The sequence below is a fragment of the Microcaecilia unicolor genome, chromosome 6, assembly GCF_901765095.1.
Source record: "Microcaecilia unicolor chromosome 6, aMicUni1.1, whole genome shotgun sequence".
NCBI classification, from domain to species: Eukaryota; Metazoa; Chordata; class Amphibia; order Gymnophiona; family Siphonopidae; genus Microcaecilia; species Microcaecilia unicolor.
Genome location: NC_044036.1, coordinates 64,172,372 through 64,189,821, shown reverse-complemented (window position 1 = coordinate 64,189,821; position 17,450 = coordinate 64,172,372). Strand labels below are relative to the sequence as shown.

At 41.4% G+C, this 17,450-nt stretch overlaps 1 protein-coding gene across 2 annotated transcripts in view; it reads left to right on the top strand.

Moving 5' to 3' along the window:
• The window catches only part of COL24A1 (collagen type XXIV alpha 1 chain), an 804,368-nt gene that overhangs the window by 16,543 nt on the left and 770,375 nt on the right, over positions 1-17,450 (top strand). For both annotated transcript variants that reach the window (XM_030205800.1, XM_030205801.1), the window contains one exon: positions 13,824-15,166. In XM_030205800.1, the coding sequence (XP_030061660.1) occupies positions 13,824-15,166 (1,343 nt within the window). The remainder of the gene's footprint in view (positions 1-13,823; positions 15,167-17,450) is intronic.

Sequence of the window (17,450 nt, the reverse complement as noted above, 5' to 3'; positions counted from 1 at the left end):
AGAGTTTAATTATGCGTTGGGTGAAGAAACAGTCGTTATTTAATTGTATAGACAAACATTATCATATTTTTTTGTTTGTTTTTTTGTACCCCGCGCTTTCCCACTCATTGCAGGCTCAAAGCAGCTTATTCCTATTGGAAAGCGATATTATGGTCTGGGAAGTAATAAAATGTCTACTAAAAGCTATGGGAGTTGAATTTAATTGGGTTTGGTTCCCTAGAGTGGCAGGATAGCCTCATGGTTAGAACAGTGGGCTGAGATCCAGGGAAACCAGGTTCAAATCCCATTGCTGCTGCTTGTGATCTTGGCCAGCCAAGTCACTATCTGAATGTAACTTGCCATAAAAAGTTGTAGTAATATCTTTATAATGAACTAATCAACTATTAAAAAAATCATTGTTTAGGTTTTTAACAGTTTTTTTATACTTCCACACTAATTGACTACTTTACTTCTGATGTAGTAAGCTAATTTATTTATTTATTTTAAAAAATTGTATACCACCTAAAACGTAGATGGTTTCCATAAAATCACTAAACAATAAACAGTACATTATATACACTAAACAGTTCTTCATTCTGAGCCATCACAAAAAACTTGGTTGTCTATCAGCATAATATCAGTCTACCCAGCTTTTCTTTTTTAGGCAGTCACAAAAAGCTGTGTGTGTAAAAGTTTTTTAAAAATTATTTGCAAAAGCAGTGGAGTACAGCTTTGCGCTAAAATGGAAGCAAAGTAGAATGTGTAAAACTAGAAGTAATGTGTTAAAAAATAGTTAACTTTGAAAGAAACTTTGTTTGCATTTTGACTTCAGCATTATAATAGAAGTAAACGTATCCTCCCACAATATTGAACTGTGGTGGTCAGTGGTATCTCTAAATGCTGGCCGCTGCACTTAAAGAAACATCAGATATTCAGTGCCAGTATCTGAATACCGTCCGTTGCGGTGATATTCAGACTGCTAATCGGATGGCTAAACAGATCAGTGGTATAACCACTCAAACCCACCTAAAATTGTGGCACCCTTTTTGACTAGCTGGGCTCTCCAAGCCTGCCAGCTGAAGAGCCTCTTCTGGCAGCTGGAACAATCCTGTACTTTGCAGCCCGCAGCCGGAACACTCATATTATTCTCCATGTGCCGCCACTGTATTGACCCCCCCCTTCTGCACAAGCTCAGTTTTTGCACGTGCGCTGGGGGGGACAGTGCGATGGCGGAAGCAGCACACAAAGAGCAGTATGGGAGTGTTAGGCTGTGGCCTGCAGTGTACAGGATTGTTCCAGCGATTGGAAGAGGCCCTCTTCAGCTGGCATGGCTTAGGGATCCGCCCGCTCAGGTATTTGAGATGTGGGATGCAGGAAAGTTGTGTGCCCACCCAAAATACCACATCCAGCTATGCCCCTGAAACAGATAAAGTTAGGATAGCAAAAAGGCTGTCCTGACTTAATCCGGTTAGTGGTCTGAATATTGTTGTTAACTTCTGGCTTCGCCCAGCATTATCCAGATAGTGCTGAGGTGGTCAGAGGAAATATTGAGCTGCACTACCCAGTTCGGGCCACTAATTTCTCTCTATGGTACTTGTCTGGTTAGCAGGCACCTTCTAACCAGGTAAATGGCTTTAATATGTGCTATTTAACTTCTAACATCTTCATTTTAACTTTGTGAGCTCTGTGGTTCAGGGACCTCTATGGGACACATAGACCATGGCCCCCCCAATCCAGGACACCAATAGCTCAGGTACCCAGCAAAAGGAATCCCTTAACCAGAGGGAACCCGCTAATGGAGCAATACCTCATCTCTCTGCCACCATTTTTGAAACTGGTGGCAGTTTAGGTGATGTCGATGACAGCTTAACCTTGGTAAAAATCTCCGCTTAGACGTGCAGTCACTGGCACACATATAAATGTTGGAGTGATGCTACTTTTTTTTTTTTGTTGCATGTTAACATTATCCCAGTTAAACATTCAGACTATTGGTACAGTCATTAACATTATCCCAATTCGATTAATGTAATGCCATATATGCTGGCTGTAAGGAGTACCTGTAGCTCAAAACACTGCAGCCAGATTCATATACAAAATCTCTTGTTTTGAAAGTGCCTCCCCTTTATTAATCAAATTACACTGGCTTCCCATCAAAGCGAGAATCGTCTTCAAATTATGTACCTTTATCTTTCAAATCCTAAATTCCACAGCTCCAGATTATATGGTACCATTAATAAACTTACCTCAAAGAAATGCTAAATATGAGGCAAGAAATGATCTCAGACTGCAACTCCCAAATTGCAAAAAAAGTGATCTACAAAGCTGTCCACTCTGCAGACTTCACTTACTTAGGAACCAAATAGTGGAACTCCTTACTACCCAAAATAAATATACAGGAATATACTAACTAGAAATGTTAAGTAGTAGTAGATTCCACAAAATCCTCAAATTATTCCTGTTCAAACAAACTCTCACAAAGAACAACCATATCTCAAACAACTAATTATTACCTGAATTGGTTATTACTCTATTTACCATTAACCTTCTCTTTGCTTCATATACAATTTCTCATTCATAATAGATTTTCTAAATGTTAAACATCCATAGCTATCCCAGTATGTTTATGCTACTGGATTGTAAAATTGGATCCTTACAACAAATTACTTTCTTATGCATTATTCTTTATGTATTCTCTACTGTTTATTGTAAGCCACATTGAACACAAACTTGTGTGGGAAAATGTGAGATACGTCACAAATAATCCATAATCAAGAGAATCTTTTGTGTTCATGTGAGGCAGGATGACCACATATTTTTTGTCAGAAGGAGAGAGACTCGCTTATTCCCATTTTTGTGTGAGGAGAGAGAGGCATAATCCACTTCCACACAGGGAGGGAGAATCCAGGTCACAGAATCTATGGTCTGCTTTCATTGACCTTCCATCTTCTAGGTTTTAAATTGTTGACCAATGGTATCCTTGATAATAGAGTAGTCTGGGCTGAAAGCAGTGTAGGCAGGTTCAGGTATCCTTGATAACGGGGTTGTCTAGGCTGAAAGCAGTTTAGGTAGCCTCAAATCACATCCTGTTGTATACTTCCTTCCCCGTCCCCCCCTCGCATCCCACTTCAGTTCCACCACATTCATAAGTTTTAGGTTCACATATGGTTTCCATATGTCCTGCATAAGTTTTTGAATGGTATACTCAGCATAACTCCATTTGGGCAGCTGGTCTTCTCCTTGTCCAGGCTCAATCCATGGGTACCACAGCAACTCTGGCGGTATCAATATGGCAGTCGAGTTTAGATCCTTGGGAGACAGCAGCATGGTCTGTAGGACCCAAGGCCACTGATTCCTCCTTTTCTTGATCTGCTGCATTCAGACAGGATTCCCCTGGAACTTCAGACTGGAGATACTCCAGTTTGGGGATATCCCTGATGGTGAACCTTTGGTCAGGCACTCAAAAAGAGTATCTAACATAGGGAGGCTGGTGTCTACATCCATCCAGACCTGGTGTAGGCATCCACTGATTACCAAGGCAGAACTAGAATGGACACACTACTGGTCTCCTAGGCCTCTATCTTGGCAGACCATGATGGTGGCAGAGTGGCGAATGGCATGTGATATACAGTGGGGGAAATAAGTATTTGATCCCTTGCTGATTTTGTAAGTTTGCCCACTGACAAAGACATGAGCAGCCCATAATTGAAGGGTAGGTTATTGGTAACAGTGAGAGATAGCACATCACAAATTAAATCCGGAAAATCACATTGTGGAAAGTATATGAATTTATTTGCATTCTGCAGAGGGAAATAAGTATTTAATCCCTCTGGCAAACAAGACCTAATACTTGGTGGCAAAACCCTTGTTGGCAAGCACAGCGGTCAGACGTCTTCTGTAGTTGATGATGAGGTTTGCACACATGTCAGGAGGAATTTTGGTCCACTCCTCTTTGCAGATCATCTCTAAATCATTAAGAGTTCTGGGCTGTCGCTTGGCAACTCGCAGCTTCAGCTCCCTCCATAAGTTTTCAATGGGATTAAGGTCTGGTGACTGGCTAGGCCACTCCATGACCCTAATGTGCGTCTTCCTGAGCCACTCCTTTGTTGCCTTGGCTGTATGTTTTGGGTCATTGTCGTGCTGGAAGACCCAGCCACGACCCATTTTTAAGGCCCTGGCGGAGGGAAGGAGGTTGTCACTCAGAATTGTACGGTACATGGCCCCATCCATTCTCCCATTGATGCGGTGAAGTAGTCCCGTGCCCTTAGCAGAGAAACACCCCCAAAACATAACATTTCCACCTCCATGCTTGACAGTGGGGACGGTGTTCTTTGGGTCATAGGCAGCATTTCTCTTCCTCCAAACACGGCGAGTTGAGTTCATGCCAAAGAGCTCAATTTTTGTCTCATCTGACCACAGCACCTTCTCCCAATCACTCTCGGCATCATCCAGGTGTTCACTGGCAAACTTCAGACGGGCCGTCACATGTGCCTTCCGGAGCAGGGGGACCTTGCGGGCACTGCAGGATTGCAATCCGTTATGTCGTAATGTGTTACCAATGGTTTTCGTGGTGACAGTGGTCCCAGCTGCCTTGAGATCATTGACAAGTTCCCCCCTTGTAGTTGTAGGCTGATTTCTAACCTTCCTCATGATCAAGGATACCCCACGAGGTGAGATTTTGCGTGGAGCCCCAGATCTTTGTCGATTGACAGTCATTTTGTACTTCTTCCATTTTCTTACTATGGCACCAACAGTTGTCTCCTTCTCGCCCAGCGTCTTACTGATGGTTTTGTAGCCCATTCCAGCCTTGTGCAGGTGTATGATCTTGTCCCTGACATCCTTAGACAGCTCCTTGCTCTTGGCCATTTTGTAGAGGTTAGAGTCTGACTGATTCACTGAGTCTGTGGACAGGTGTCTTTCATACAGGTGACCATTGCCGACAGCTGTCTGTCATGCAGGTAACGAGTTGATTTGGAGCATCTACCTGGTCTGTAGGGGCCAGATCTCTTACTGGTTGGTGGGGGATCAAATACTTATTTCCCTCTGCAGAATGCAAATAAATTCATATACTTTCCACAATGTGATTTTCCGGATTTAATTTGTGATGTGCTATCTCTGACTGTTACCAATAACCTACCCTTCAATTATGGGCTGCTCATGTCTTTGTCAGTGGGCAAACTTACAAAATCAGCAAGGGATCAAATACTTATTTCCCCCACTGTAGGTCACACTTGTGAAGCCCTTGAAGATCCATCAGACAGCGGCCAGCCATAGGCCAGGCGCTTTGGGGACAGTTAGGAGAGAGTTCTTCTGGTGGGCGGTGTGTTGTTGTATATCAATTTTGGTTGCCCTCATCCCTCCGCCTTCTGTGCCAGTTACAGTCTCCTCTCCTTCCTTGGGCTTTGTTTCTTCATAGGTATAGACGCCCAAGTTAAAACAGTTCAAATGCTTCTACCAGTCTCCTTTTTTCAATTAGTAATTTATAACAGTCATACGAACAGACTTCTTTATAGAATGTATGCTACTCCTTGCAGAAATGATGGACAGGTGGAGATGGTTTGTATTAGGGAGGCTGTCGGGGAAGGATACCTTTTTCCACATGTAGTTGGAATGCCCAAGAGGCCCCAGATTATTGGGACTTAGTGTTTGGGATGACAGGGAAGTACAAGTGAAATGCTGTTTCCTGAACTGTCCATTCCCAGGGAGATCATGGGAGGAGCAAAAGTGGTTAACAATTGCTATTATCCATTTTAATGCAACATTTATGTACTGAGTCTTTCTGCCTCAACATTTCAGTTTTTTGTCCGAAATTGGTGGGTTTTTTATTTTGCCAATTCAGTCCCTGTTTGTTGAGTTCCATTTTTGTAACGTTTGCTTGCTTGGGTGATCATGAGGTGTGTTATTTTAGTAAATGTTTATAATTTTGGAAAGAGGTCAGGGCTGAAACCAGCATGGAGCTGGGAATCTGATTGGCACACACTCACACTCACTCAAGACTCTCCTTTCATCCATTAAGGTAGTCCATGCCAGAAGTTAAGTTCTGAACCAAAGGATTTACTGAAACTTGAATTCTTCAAGCAAAACAATTGGACAGTGGTTTGATTTATTGGATCTTGATATGTTACTCTTCATACACTATGTCAGAGCTGTTTGCAATAACAACAAAATGAAAGGGAAAGGAACTCCAATATTAAAAGCAAAGATCCCCCCCCCCCCCCTGTGGGTGCTTGAGCACTCTCAATATTAAGCAGACTCCTTATGTATATCCAGGGAGGGGTCATTTTTGTTTTGTTTTTTCACCCCCAATCATTTTGAAAAATTGACTCCTGTGCTCCAAGGGTATCCCTTCCTACATCTGGCAGTTTCTAGTAGAAGAACCAGCTCTATTTTCCACAAGCTGTGGGTGTATTCTAAAGTCAAAACATCAAGAAGCAGGGGCACGAGAGATCTCTGCAAGTCCCTGTGGAAGCAGAACCTTAGGGTTCCTACAAACATATTCAGGATGATCCTGGATAGTCATTGGATGGGGAGGTTGTGGGCTGCCGACCCAGAAAGGGTTTTGTTTATAGGGTTTCAATAAAGCTGCATGGAACACAAACTGGATGCTACAGGATTTGCATGTTCCTGGATCATGAAAGGTCCATTAAATCTTACCAGCTTACCTGAGGGTTGATTACTTCAAATATATGGGGAGACCCAGTTCTTATTCCTTTTGGTGAACTGGGCCTCCTTTGCCCATAGCAGCTCCGGATGCACTCATGCATGCTGCTTGTCTAGAGTCTGGATCCAGTTTGCGGTTGCTGGTATTCTAGAATCTTGAATTTCTCCAGAATAGAGCATGGTTGGGACATAGGTGTGGCTCCTACTTCACTTCTGCATTTAGGCACAGGCACTTACACCAGCTCAATGGCTGGTGTAAGTTGAAGTGCCTAAGGCATCTTGATAGCTGGTTACACCAGTATTCATTAATGGAACTGAGGTGCCTAGATGCTGTTATAGAATAAGCTGTTACCTCATGCCCTCCAGTTGCCCTATTATGGAATTGCCCCCATAGTTCAGAGGTGGCCTGTAAAGATATTTATCTCAGTCAGCAGCAGTTGCTCTTATTCAGATAAGTGCTGATGCAAAGGGATGTCTGGTTGTGTGATATGAGGTACTGGTGGGAGTGGAGATGTCTTCGCCTTCCAGCTGCCCAGGTTTTCTTATTACATTTGGCAGGGCATTGTCCTCTCATATCTCCCAAACTATGCCCATGCTTTGAGGGAGTGCTGCCAAACACCCCACCAGCAGATGGATTGTATCTCTCTCAAAATTTATCCAGTATGACCTGGGTCCTATTCATACCTGTAGAAGGAGGTCTAACTGGGATGCAGTACCATATTTGATTGCTGATTTTGATTCAAAGATTCTGTTTCAAGAATATTCACTCATTCTTTGTCTTCTAAGCAAGAAGACATATCCATAGTTCCTCTACCACTATCTGTGTAGGATTTTGTTTTTATGGGATAATGTTAGATGCTTTCTTGATGTGCTCTTCTATAGAGTCTGATGTCATTTGATCTTAGACCTCTGTGAAGAGTTGCTTTTACTTCTTTTCTGAGAACCTTTAGGAAATAGGAAGCATTCCAGCCCTTTCAGTATTGTATTTGCAGAATAATTTAGGTCAAATGATATAACTAGGTTGTATGCCTTTTTAAAATGCCGCAGGCCACGCATATTCAAAGAAGGGTGGCCTGTACCCTCCAGAAAGTTATACGCAGGGATTTATTTTTTAAAATTCCCACTTAGCTTTTGTATCACTTTTGAGTCTGCATAAGTATCATGTAACTGCTTGTTCTGACTGTGCATTAGAGAAGGGATTGAGGGGCAATTGCGCTTAACTCTATGTGATTTTAAATTACCTTAAACATATAAAAACTTAACTAGGAGCTTGGCTTCTTAATATGCTACTGTTATATGTGTAGTTTTCAAAAAATATGGTTCTTAGATGTGAAAGTGCCAGTACTTACTTGTAGGTTGCAAAGACCACACCTCGAGTATTGTGTCCAATTCTGGTCCCCGCATCTCAAAAAAGATATAAAGGAATTACAGAAGGTGCAGAGAAGGGCGACGAAAATGATAAAGAGAATGGAACGACTTCCCTATGAGGAAAGGCTGAGAAGGTTAGGGCTCTTCAGCTGGGAGAAAAGGCGGCTGAGGGGTGATATGATAGAAGTCTACAAGATAATGAGCGGATTAGAGCGGACAGATGTGAAGCGTTTGTTTGAAAGTGTAAACAAATGCTTCACATCTGTCCGCTCTAATCCGCTCCAGGGGACACAAGATGAAGCTAGAATATGGTAGATTTAAAACAAATAGGAGAAAGTTTTTCTTACAGTGTGTTGTTAGACTCTGGAACTCGTTGCCAGAGAATGTAGTGATAGCAGCTGGCCTTACGGAATTTAAAGGGGGTTTGGACAGATTCCTGAGGGAAAAGTCCATTGAACATTATTACATTTTTTTTTTTTTGGGGGGGGGGGGGGGGGTTGCCGGGTTCTTGAAGCCTGGATTGGCTGCTGTCGGAGACAGGATGCTGGGCTTGATGGACCCTTGGTCTTTTCCCAGTATGGCGGTGCTTATGTACTTATGTACTTAACAGCTCTTTTTTGAACTTGTATTTTTACAAAATAAACGTTTTAGTGAAATGTATATTTCCCATGGATCTATATTTTATAAAAGGCTTTATGTTCAGTGAGCCTTTCATAAAATAGCCAATAATTTGTGAATGCCTTGACTTCAATATTCTATTTTCTATCTAGATACCCTGTGCAAGTTGGGTTAAGTATATGCTACAGCTAAAATACAGACTGCATTTTACAAAGATTACTTGTGTGGCTTTCTCCTTTCAAGCAGACTGTCAAAAATGTTCTTACACATCTGAAAATATCAGCAAGAAGATTCTTTGTGGCATAAATATAGTTGATTTTCTTCAGGTTCTAGACAACCTTCATTAATTGGCAATTCTGTAAAATAGGTACTAAAAGTTATGCTCCTGTTTTGAATGTAAATGCCAAAATTCTACTGTGCTATTCTGTAAAAACACACAGAACTTGCATAGCATGTATTTTACAGGTGGGTGCACAGATGGTTGGGGCTTGGGAACTCTTCCACTTACATGTGTATCTTATAGAATACTGTAAACTATGCATTGATATTTATGCATAAACGCTTACACCAGCTTTATGGCTGATGTAAATGCTCACGCCTAAATTTTAGGTTCATATTTCCTGTTAGGTTAGTTTTCTGTAAGAACATAAGAGCAGCCATACTGGGTCAGACCAATGGTCCATCTAGCCCAGTATCCTGTTTTCCAAACAGTGGACAAGCCAGGTCACAAGTACCTGGCAGAAGCCCAAATCATGGCAACACTCAATACTACAAATCCCAGGGCAAGCAGTTGCTTCCCATTTCTGTCTCAATAGCAGACTGTGAAATTTTCCTCCAGGAATTTGTCCAAACCTTTTTTTAAACCCAGATATACTAACCGCTGTTACCATAACTTCCGGCAAAGAGTTCCAGAGCTTAACTATTCGTTGAGTGAAAAAATATTTCCTCCTATTTGCCTTAATAAAAGTATTTCCATGTAACGTCCTCGAGCGTCCCCTAGTCTTTGTTCTTTTGGAACGAGTAAAAAATCGATTTACTTCTACTCGTTCTACACCATTCAGGATTTTGTAGACGTCAAACATATCTCCCCTCATCCGTCTCTTATCCAAGCTGAAGAGCCCTAACTTCTTTAGCTTTTCCTCATATGACAGGAGTTCCATCCCCTTTATCATTTTGGTCATTCTTCTTTGAACCTTTTCTAATTCCGCTATATCTTTTTTTGAGATACGGCGACCAGAACTGAATGCAATACTCAAGGTGTGGACGCCCCATGGAGCGATACAAAGTCATTATAATATTTTTGGTCTTATTCACCATCACTTTCCTAATAATTCCTAGCATCCTGTTTGCTTTTTTGGCCACCGCCACACACTGAGCAGAAGATTTCAGTGTATTATCTACAACGACACCCAGATCTTTTTCTTGAGCGCTGACCCCCAAGGTGGACCCTAGCATCATGTAACTATGATTCGGATTATTCATTCCAATGTGCATCACCTTGAATTTGTCCACATTAAATTTCATCTGCCATTTGGATGCCCAGTCTTCCAATTTCCTAAGGTCTTCCTGCAATATTTCAGTCTGCACGTATTTTAACAAACTTGAAGTTTTGTGTCATCTGCAAATTTGATCACCTCATTCGTCGTCCCGATTTCCATATCATTTATAAGAAGTTAAATAGTACCGGTCCCAGTACAGATCCCTGTGGCACTCCACTGTTCACCCTCCTCCATTGAGAGAAATGACCATTTAACCCTACCCTCTGTTTTTTGTCCAATAACTAATTCCTAATCTACACCAGAACCTTGCCTCCTATCCCATGACTCTTTAATTTTCTCAGGAATCTCTCATGAGTAACTTTCTGAAAATTTAGATACACTACATCAACCAGCTCACCTTTATTGACATGTTTATTCACCCTTCAAAGAAGTGAAGCAAATTGGTGAGGCAGAACTTCCCTCAGCTGAACCCATGCTGACTCTGTCCCATTAAACCATGTTTGCCTACGTGTTCTGTAATTTTATTCTTTATAATAGTTTCCACGGTTTTGCCTAACACCAAAGTCAGGCTTACCGGTCTATGATTTGCTGGATCACCCCTAGAACCCTTTTTAAAAATAGGTGTTATTTTGGCCACCCTCCAATCTTCAGGTACTACGGACGATTTTAATGACAGGTTACATATTACTAACAGCAGATCAGCAGTTTCATTCTTAAATTCTTTGAGCACCCTTGGATGTATGCCATCTAGTTCAGGTGATTTACTACTCTTTAATTTGTCAGTTTGGCTCAGTACATCTTCCAGGTTCACCGAGATTTCTTTCAGTTCTCCGTGTCATCACTTTTGAAAATCAATTCCAGTACAGGCAGATCTCTTACATCATCTTCCATAAAGACAGAAGCAAAGAATTCATTCAGTTTCTCCGCTATGGCCTTGTCCTCCCTGAGCGCCTCTTTTGCTCCTTCATGATCTAATGGTCCCACGGATTCCCTTGCAGGCTTTCTGCTTCTGATGTACCTGAAAAAGTGTTACTGTGAGTTCTGGCCTCTGCAGCAAGTTTATATAAATTCTCTTTTAGCCTTCTTTATTAATACTTTGCATTTGACTTGCCAGTGCTTATGTTCCTTCTTATTTTCTTCATTTGGGTCCTTCTTCCATTCTTTGAAGGACAATCTTTTTGCTGTAATAGTAGTAGTTTTTTACTTCATCTTTTAACCGTGCTGGCTGACGTTTTCTCTTCTTTCCACCTTTGCAAATATGTGGAATGCATCTGGACTGGGCTTCCAAGATGGTATTTTTGAATAACGTCCATGCCTGATTTACTGTCCTAACCTTTGCAGCCGATCCTTTTTAGTTTCTTTTTAACCATTTTCCTCATTTTATTATAGTCGCCCTTTCGAAAATTAAATGCAGCTACAGTAGATTTCCTTTGCGGGTTCACCCCAGATAGTATCTCAAACTTGATCATGTTATGAACACTGTTTCCCAGGGGACCCAATACCGCCACCTCTTGCACTATGCCGTGCATGCCACCAAGGACCAGTAGGCACCTATTTTCCTGTACAGAATAGGCTTGTGCCTAGTTATAGAATTTACAGGGCAATTCTTTCTTCCCCATGTTTGATCAAAGCAATTGTCTGTACTCCACTTTTTCAATACCTAATCTGTGCTTCCCTCTTATCCAATTGTTGAGATGACAAAAGGAGGGGGGGGGGGGGGGGGGGGGGGAAGACACTGTACAAGGCTTTTTTTTGGCAGGAGTTAGGCTAATATGCAAGGTAAGAGTCAACACAACTATTTAGAACTCATTAGAAATTGGAATCCCATTTTTGATCTTCTCCCTCAGGGCTGCTTTAACCATTTATGGGGCTCCAGGCAATATTTTATGGCTAGACCCATTTTGTTAACATCAGGTTCTTAGATGTGAGATCTGTCAAGTCTGATGAACTTGTGGGGCTTGATCATTTGAACCTGTCAGTTAATGACAGCTTGATAGATACTGCATCTGCCTTTTCTTTGCAGATATTTTGTTTAGGGCCACTGTTATGTAGGGGTCCCAGGACTGTTGCCTCTTTTACCAATAAGAAAAAATTGCCTTGTACTTTCTCCGGTTATGTTTCACTAAATCAATTTGAACAGGCTTGTGATTTGGGTAAGAATAGGGATTGAGCTGTGTAAGTCAGCTGTATGTGCATAAGTGAATTTTTAAATGTTTGAAAATGCACATGCTGTTTTGTAGTACACTCAAAGTTAGCTGCATAAAAGAGGCACACTGGGGTTTATTTCATGGCCATGCTTTAGATATACACACATAAACTTGCTAAATCACCTAACTGTACACCCTTGTTTAATGTATTTATTTATTTGGATTTTGCTCATGTATTTTTATTGGTAGCTGAAAGCAAGGTACATTCAGGTACAGTAGATATTTTCTTGCCTCCAAAGAGCTTCCAATCTAAAGGCTGGGTTTACTAACCTGCATTCATGTATTGAGTGTTGTTGCTATTTAATGCAGACTCCATTGTTGTTGAGAAGGCCTATTTACTAAATAGCCATAATGTGCATTACTGCTCAATAACGCATGTTAATGCATTGGTTAAAATTTGTGTAGCCTATTTTGTACCTTGCACCCTCCCTCGCCTCTCTCCAAATTAGCCAAAGGCCGATGACTGATTTCTCTCCATCTTCTCTCCCCCCCCCCCCCCCCCCCCCCCGGGCCAGGGTCTGTGAACATTGTCTTTGCAGGCTCAGGGAGCAAAAGCCTGGCTTGGGAATCTCACAGGTCTTTTGCTTGGAGGCACCAGGTTTGTTTTCTCTCTCTCTCTCTCCCCCCCTCCCTTTCTCATATATGTTTATAGATATATACTTTCATGGAAATATATATATAAACATGCGTTTGTGGGAGGAGTGGGAAAGTGGGCATGCATTGCAAGTTTGCTGACTTCTGAGCTAAACTAAAATATAACTGGAAGCTTTGGTCAAAATTATTTCCAGCAATATAAATCCTTATCAGTTCTCCAGTGCTTTCAATATTATATCCAGTCCAGCTGTGAACTTTTGACTTTAATATCCAGGAAGGCAACAGGCAGGCAGATGATTGTTAACTCATTAAAACTCCTTCGGTAACAGGTTTTCAAATTATGGAAGAAAAATTTATGCACAGTAATTCAATCTACATACAGTATTTTTGCTTTACATACAACAGATTTTCTATGTAGCTAGGGAGCCACAATCAAAGCTTATTAAATGGATACACTCTTGTCTACCCGTGCAAAAAAAAAATCCTTTTGGTTATCTGCTTCCTTTGTTTGCAGGGAGAAGTATGCACACTCTTCATATCACACAAGCTTTTCCCTACACAGGAAATGGGAAGGGACTAGCTGGGGAAAGAAGAATATGTTTGGAGATAGGAATTCAAATACACGTGCACCTTTGCTGGTGTGTACTTTGCGTGTGCATCTGTAAACCAGGCAGATACTTTCTATCCACATTGTACGTACTTGCAGGATATATTGAAACTGATCTTGCAGTCCTCTAAGGCTTACAACATTTATCAATATTGGTCTCTTAACTTTCTAACTTCTAAGCAATTGTGTGAATTGAAATGTAAAGCAAACATCGTCATTGCTTTTGCTATTGACTGATCTCATCATGAGAACGAAATAATTACAGGTACTTTTTTTTTTTTTAATGTTTTACAGGCATAGATGTTCTTCATCGGTTAGGCCTTGGTGGCAAAGAAGCAAGTTATCCGTCAGCAGTGACTTCAGTGCCATGGTCACTTACTCCATTACCCCAGGGTTCAGCCTCCATAATGGAAGGTGTTCGTTTAACACAAGATGTGTACATTGAATCTCCCACAGCTAGAATTTTGCCATCAAATCTGGGGCAGCAGTTCACTATATTGATTGGGCTACGCTCAGATCGACTAAACAACGCTTTTCTTTTCAGTTTTAGAAACAGAAGAAATAGACTGCAGTTTGGTATTCAGTTACTGCCGAGAAAGGTAGTGGTGTACCTTGGAGAAAAGCAATCTGTATATTTTGATTACAGCATACATGATGAACACTGGCACTCATTTGCTATTGACGTTAGAGACAAAACAGTCTCCATGTTTGCTGAGTGTGGGAAGAAGCACTTCAGCAAAGAAACCCTTTCTAAAGTACAGACCTTTGATTCTGATGGTTTGTTTACCTTAGGAAGAATGAACTCACATTCTGTTCACTTTGAAGGGATAATATGTCAGCTGGATATTATTCCTTCTGCGGAAGCCTCAGCAAACTATTGTGAATATGTGAAAAAACAGTGTCACCAAGCTGACACATACCGGTCTCTGACAGCAGCTTCTCACACTACACCTAGACCAACTCTAATGTCTGCAGATCTCCTTCCAAATAAAAAATCTCATGAAGAAACACAGTCTAAACATAGGCCACCCAATGTAAGGAACAAATTAAGCTCGCTTACTAATGGGTCTTTGCCAGTCCATATTTTGAAAGAACCAGTTCAATCAAGTCTTCCCACAATACCTAATTCCTCAAGAAGTGCCACCATAATGGAGCATTCAAGCATAGAAAATCAGAGCAACAAGGTTAAACGTAAATCAGCAGGACCTGAGCAGTTTCTTCCATCAGTTCCCAAGCAGGACCCCGGCTTGAAAAGGATCAGTGACCAAAAAACCCTTTCTGATAATGCTACAGAAGATGAAGGCAAGATCATTGGCTCCTTTCCGTATGATGAAACATTTGATCTGAGTCTGTCCATGAAACAGAATAAAATCAAAAAGAGCAGCAGGGTGGAGCCCCATCCGAAGGAAGTACAACAGATCTTAAACAGAACACTTTATAGGTCTTCTGCTGCTGAACAATCTCTGCATGATCAACTTGATCTGGGGCACCATAGTATATTAGATAGCGATGATGCTTACAACATTGAGAATAGCTATGACTTTGATATGGAAAGCTATGATTATGACTATGAGGATCTTTACAGAATGTTTGAAATGGAACATCTAAGAGGGCCAAAAGGAGAAACTGGACCTCCCGTAAGTTGCCTTTTATTAAGCATTTTAATGTATTGGGGCAGCACATATTTAGCAGAAGACTTTGGAATTAATTCAGTAGAGCATGCCAAAGCTGTGACAAGAAACTTATACATAATACAGAAAACAAATTTGATTGTTATAAGACATGTGTCTTCCCAGAATTTTACTTTGGCACAAATACCGTATATATGTAATTTTTTTTTTAATTGGCAAAGCTCAGAGATTCTCAGTTTTGTTAAAGTGGTAAAGCTGTAGACAAACCAGATGTCTTGCTTTCTGAACTGAAATACAGCCAGTTTTTTAAACTGCAAAAGTATAGACAGAGAACGCTTAGTAAAATAACAGGGTTAATGCTTGGTGTAGATCAAGAATCTTGCATGAGAGAAGTAGATATAAAGTAAATGGCAGAGAGATGTATTATAGTAGTACAAATGATATAATCTTTTCATCACTGCAGCACTTGACATTATAATGATATGATTGTAAATCTGTTCAGTGAGAAAACATGGCTTGGGAATTAGTGCAACTCTAGAAAACACTGAAAAAGGTTTTATTCATTCTGTTTCATTAATGAAATAACATTTTGAATTTGAAAATTGTTTTCTAGTCTAACCAGATCTTCCACACACTTTGCTGTTCAGGATGTGAAATGCTAAACACTAAGGGGTCCTTTTATTAAGGTGTGATGAAAAGTGGCCTGCGCTGGTGTAGACGCGTGTATTTGATGTGCGCAGGCTCATTTTTCAGTGCACCTGCAAAAAAGGTCTTTTTGTGTGTGTGGGGGGGGGGGGGGGGGGGGACAGGACGAAAATGGACATGTGGCAAAATGAAAATTGGTGCACATCCATTTTAGGCCTGAGACCTTACCGCCACCCATTGACTTAGTGGTAAGGTCTCGCGCGTTAATCAGCGCGTATACAATGCCGATTAGCGCTGTGCACATAAAAAAATGAAATTACTGCCTGGGCCGTGCAGTAGCTGGATGGTAGTTCCAAATTGGTGCACGTTGGGCATGTATAGGCACCTGCGCAGCTTAGTAAAAGGGCCCCTTAAACCAGACACTTTCCACCATGTGTAAAACAGGCTTCTGTACTTTAATTCAGAAACTTGTTAATCTTAGGACTTGATAGTCAAAGTGTCTTAAATGGCCAGACACAGCTCCGGATAGTGCCACTGAAAATGCCTAGTTAGTGCCTAAGCCAAAACTGGCTACTTTGTGGGCATTCCAGTCAGCACTTAGTTAAGTGCCAATACTCAGCGCTTAACTGGCTAGAATAACCGCATAAATAGGACTGTGTTTTATGTAGTTCTATATTTATGTGATTCATCATAGCTGGTTAAGTGCTGAATATTGCACTTAACCAGCAATGTTTTATCCAGCCATGAATGTCCAGGTATTCCATGCTGGTGTCTGATCATGGCCTGGCATTAAATTTCTGGGATAAAGCTGGTGGTGGTCACCAAAATGCTGACTGCTTCTGGCTGAATATCAGGCTCTTAGAAGATGATGTTGAGAGATGAAGGTTAGTTGGTTTGCCCATTTATATTTGTCTAGACTACTGCCTTGGATCCTAACTGATGTCTGGTCCCCACCCTGCCATCAAAGACACTTTGGGGTATGTTTACTAAAGTGCACACGTTTTTGCACTTAAACGCCCTTAAGTGCAAAAATTAAGTGCAAAAATCCACAATTCCAGGAATAACATGTATAGAATGTTTGTACGTTTGGGAAGCTTGCCAGGTGCCCTTGGCCTGGATTGGCCACTGTCGTAGACAGGATGCTGGGCTCGATGGACCCTTGGTCTTTTCCTAGTATGGCATTACTTATGTACTTATGTAAGGTGCAGTAGGCGTAAAGGTTGTTCACTAACTGTAGGAAGTGTCGTCATATGTCCTGTAGTTACAGGAAAGGACATACTACACAAGGGCCTGTGTTAGAACATAGCACAGACCCACATAAACTGTTTGCAAATGCCACTTGGGCCCAAGGGCTGCCCAAACTTAAATTTCTGCCAAGCAGTCATTGCTCTTCCCCCCCCCCCCCCCCCCAGTGATCCCAATCCCCAACTCTCTGATCACTGCCCTTACCCCAATCCTATCTTTGATACTGGTATGCTAGATCATACCCCCTCTCCTCAGCTGAACACCTGACTCTACCTTCACCACCTTGACCCTCACCCCATATCATTTACCCAAAGGTTTCCTAGGTAGTCTAATGTATGGTGGAGGAATGATTGCTCTCGTTCCTACGCCAGCATCACCCATTTTTTTTAAATAATGGCAT